General features: G+C 45.1%; 1 protein-coding gene across 1 annotated transcript; it reads right to left on the bottom strand.

Moving 5' to 3' along the window:
* Nucleotides 1–1,501: 1,501 nt before the first annotated feature.
* On the bottom strand, nucleotides 1,502–4,377 carry vrtn (vertebrae development associated). The gene is made up of 3 exons (XM_067242371.1): nucleotides 4,335–4,377; nucleotides 3,413–3,726; nucleotides 1,502–3,265 (listed from the first exon to the last, which is right to left on the bottom strand). Exons 1-3 carry the CDS (start codon nucleotides 4,351–4,353, stop codon nucleotides 1,502–1,504), a joined length of 2,097 nt encoding a protein of 698 aa, XP_067098472.1. The 5' UTR covers nucleotides 4,354–4,377.

The following is a 4,377-nucleotide window of genomic DNA, read 5'->3' as shown; positions in this document are numbered from 1 at the left end:
TGATCCCTTGTACTGATAGTGTTTAGTCATCTTGAAAGACTACAGAAAAATGTAGGTCGTGAGTGTGGCATGGCCAGAGTGTTAAATAACCCGAAGAAGAAAGTCTGTTTTGTAATGCTCAAAATTACCCATCATTACCTTCTAGGTATGTGAGAGGAGGTGGAGTATGAAAAAGACACAAAATCAGGCACAAATTGAGTTGAGTGGACAATTTATTGGTATTCTGTCTCAAAAGCAAATGACTGCTTTAATCACATTCAGGGACAAAGACTTGTCTCACCTTGAAAACATGATGGAAACCTTGATGTAAGCAAATAAATATTCAAAGCACCAGTAAAAAAAAACGTATGCTGCTTTTATGGCAGTTATACACCAATACAACCATGTCTCAAATTCAAGATCTCTCGATGGGTAATGAATATGTGCAGCAAGATTCATTTCACAGTTAGTAACAAAAAACACAAAAAACAAGCGAAATGCACAATGGCACAAATGTGCCAGTGGAACCACAATATGGTGCCAAAAATAGGTAGTTTTAAAAATGATTATGTAAATCAATCAAAATCTAATCCCAAGAGATTTATTGAACATTGTATGAAACAAAAACTCAAGCAAAGTCAACCCTGAAGAAAAAACGAAATGGAATTCCTTGATTTCTAGTTAATAGACAGTTTTATTAAAACAAATACTATAGTGCAAATATACCTTAGTCATTTTTCTATTGCTGTACATTTTAAATCACCAAATGGAACATGTAAAATTTTAACAAAGTGATGCATCAAGTGAATTCAACCATCAAAAGTGTACCATTAGTTAATGAAACAGGTGTGTATCAAAACCTATTCTGTGCAGTGAATCCCAAAGCAAAAGAAATCTAATTAATTCTAAGCCCTTTCCCTCTTACCACTGAGCAATTTATTTCTAATATTCTACAGGTAAACAGCTAATAATTATTTAGATATATTTCAAGAGAGGAGCACAACATCAAGGAGCATGTAAACAATTCGACTAAAAACAATAACAGAAGCTTAAAGGGTTCCAAACACAATGCTGTAAGGGGATTCAGAAACAAAAGAAGAGGAAAAAAGAACAGCCTCAAAACAAAGAGCACTCTACACCCCTACCCCTCTCCACCCCCTCATCAGTGACTTTGAACTGCCTTTTGCCTGGAGGGCACCGGGGAGCTTGAATGGGAGCATTGAGGAGGTGGTCTCCTTTCACACACGTGCAAATGTCCGGTAGCTGAGAATGAGCAGAGAAGAGGAGGGGGTGGGGGTGAAAATAACAACATGCTTGGGGTGTACCTAGTTGCAATTTAAATTTCAATGTACCAGGTTTCACCGAAGTGAACAATCTGTATCTACATGTAGATTTCTAAACAGCCCAGTGTATCAGCTGGAATTATCTAGCGGGGGAATGTTTGGTTGGAAGAAAGTAGGATTCAGAAGTCAACATGAAATGTTCTTAAAGGGCACCATTTCTTTTGGTACAGCTCATATACTCAAACATGTACCAGAGGTAGACCATGGTGGAGAGCCCTCTTCCACATGTAAAAGGTGGAACGTGGAGTCAGGGGGAAGTAGGACCTGAACTCTTTGAAGGTGGGGAAGGACTTCTCCTCAAAGCGTTGCTGCAAAAACAGCTTGGCTTTGGCCTTGAAGTTAGCCAGAGCCACAACATCCATGACAAACATCTGCTTATCAGTGTCAACCTTGCTGGGCAAGGTGTACCTGGGGACTGGGGGATCAAACTGGGTCATGATGGAGCCTTTCAGACCCTCAGGGCTCTCCTCAAAGGAGAACACACTTTGATCCATCCTGCTCTCCCTCACAGCGTTCTCCGTCATCTCATTTCCTGTTTCTGTGCTACGCACTTCCTGTGCCTCGGGTGTGTTCATCTCGGGGTTGATTTCCAGGTTCCTGGTTCTGTCTGACCTGCCGCGCCAACGCCAATAGAAGCTGGGTGATAGGGAGGGGTAGTTGAGTTTAAACTTTGACAGCGACCATTTTAATTTCTGGACACGGAGCTTGGCAGTATCTCTGAACTTCTTCTTTAAGAGATAGTTTACTTTGAAACCTCTGTGGCTGCGTCTCCAAATCTTCCCTCTGGAGACGGCAGCATGATTCTCTGTCGTGGTCAGACCATTTTTTGGACTTTGGCTCTTGTCGGGATCTGAGCTTTCTTCGCTGCTCCCAGCTTTGTAGCCACGGTTGAACAGCATGGCCTCTCTTCTCCAGTTGTAGTAGGTGGATCGAGATATCCCGGGGAAATTCCTTTTGAAGAGTCTGAAGGGGAAGGAGGTGTTCATGGCAATGCAATTCTGCAGACACCTTTTGGCCTCCTGCATGTGGGCCAGAGTCTGGGCCCTCTCTCCCTCCAGCTTGTCGGAGTTGAGGCCAAACAGGCCGGCCACGCTATCATGCTGATCTGGCTTCTCGTGCTTCCCTTCTGGAGAAGACCAGGTCTCCTGCTCGGTGCTCTCCCCAGGACTCACCTCCCCAGCCGAGGAACCAGAGAAGCTTCCACCGGACAGCAGCAGTTCATGCTTCCAGGCAGAGAACGTTGACCTGGAGATCTCCGGGAAGAACTCCTTGAACTTGAGGAAAGGGATGAGGTTACCCTGCAGATAGCTGGCTTGAAGGACCTGCTTTGCCTCGTATCTGACCGCGGACTTTTTGCGGTGTTCCTGGGTCTGCCGCTTCCAGCGGTAGAAGGTGCTTTTGGGGATGTTGTAGTTGTCCTTCAGGCTGGAGTAGGACAGCTTGACATCCTGGTTCAACAGCTCCAGGGTCTTTAGGGGACGGGCCCTCTGGCTGCTGTTGGGACTACCTATGCGGAGGTCGCTCGCCTTTACCAACGCCACAAAATGGTGGGGCTTGAACACAGACCCATACTGTAGCTCACCTGACCACATGATGTGGATAGTGACTGGGTCCAGGTTCTTAGGACACGTTCTGGGGCGAATGAGGCGGTTGAAGTACGGTCGAATCTTGAAGTTGAACATGGGATAGACCGAGTAGATGTTACACCGCAGGACCGAGGAGAGGGCGTACACGTGCCACATGTTGGCGAAGGAGCCTGGGAAACAGGAGGCTTTGATGTCCGCATCAAAGATGGCCTCCAGGACAGTCATGGGAAGGTTGAGCATCTCTTCTGACTCCTCTGCACAGAGGCTGAAGCGAGCTGCTTGGATCATCACCTTGGAGTCTATCATCCCACATAGGTAGTACCTCTTCCAGAGCAACATCTCCACCACAGTCCTAACCTGCAGGGATAGGAGACATCCATCTTAAGGCAAGTACACAGTCACAAATACAAGCATGTAAACGACAAACAAAACGCAAACCTCATTAGCAATCAGAACAAACAGAGACAGCAGCATTAAAAACATTCCCTGCACTTGCTCACTCACCTGCAGCTCCATGCTAATACTGGTGGTTCCTACCAGCATCATGCTAGCAGCATCAAACAGCAGGTTGCCTTCACCTTTACAGACCAGGGGCAGCAGGCCCCCGGGGGCATCTGCTGGGTACAGGCTGTGGGCCATCCTATCGATGCCAGTCCAGTCAGGAAACTCATGGCATGGGGTGTTGGGAAGGGAGAGGGATGCCAGGACCCGATCCACCTCCAAGGCCACAGTGGTAAGGGCATCTAGGCCCGGGCTCTCGGTTGCCTCCTGTAGCTCTCCCAGGACTGACAGCACCACCTCACTCCTCTGGACCATACCTAGTGGGGAGTTACGTTTTTATTAGGCTACAATTTATTTATTTAACAAAGAGTAGAGTATGTGTGAGGAGTGAAAGAGAGATCAAGGCTTTAGAAGACTGCATTTACAAATACAAAACCACAAATATCTAGTTTTTATTTATTTTTTATTATTGACTTTTTGCTAGAAACTACGCTACTCTATTGGAAATTAGACCTCCGGCGAAGCTATGTTTTAGTTTGTTGCATTGAATCTCAAGCTACACTAACGTAAAAAGGAGCACTGCTTGCGTTTGTGAAAGAGAAATAGCACTCCTGAAGCACAACCGTGTGGTAATCTAATACTGTTTGTATTGTCTCTTTTGGCAGTCAACCCTGATCTGAAGTATTCGTTTATAATAAAGGACAGCTCTTTAATAGCAAACGTTGAGAACTAGGCCTAGGTTATACATCGACAAAGTAGCATCTGTGTTTTGAAAGCAAGGCAATTGTATTTAAGCTTTCGTGAATATATTTAAAAGTTGCATTGTATACAGTCACCAGTTTTCAAATAATCTGTCCTCCTTTTCTCTGTGCACGTCTTTCTTCATCGAATTGTTGATAACGTAATTCATTTAAATGTTCCTTACCTGAAGTTGGTATAAACATGTTTCCAGGGCGTAACGTAAGCTG

The sequence above is a fragment of the Osmerus mordax genome, chromosome 8 (genome assembly GCF_038355195.1).
Source record: "Osmerus mordax isolate fOsmMor3 chromosome 8, fOsmMor3.pri, whole genome shotgun sequence".
In the NCBI taxonomy this organism is placed as follows: Eukaryota; Metazoa; Chordata; class Actinopteri; order Osmeriformes; family Osmeridae; genus Osmerus; species Osmerus mordax.
Note: the sequence above shows the minus strand (reverse complement) of the source record. Positions and strands in the feature narration are given on the sequence as shown.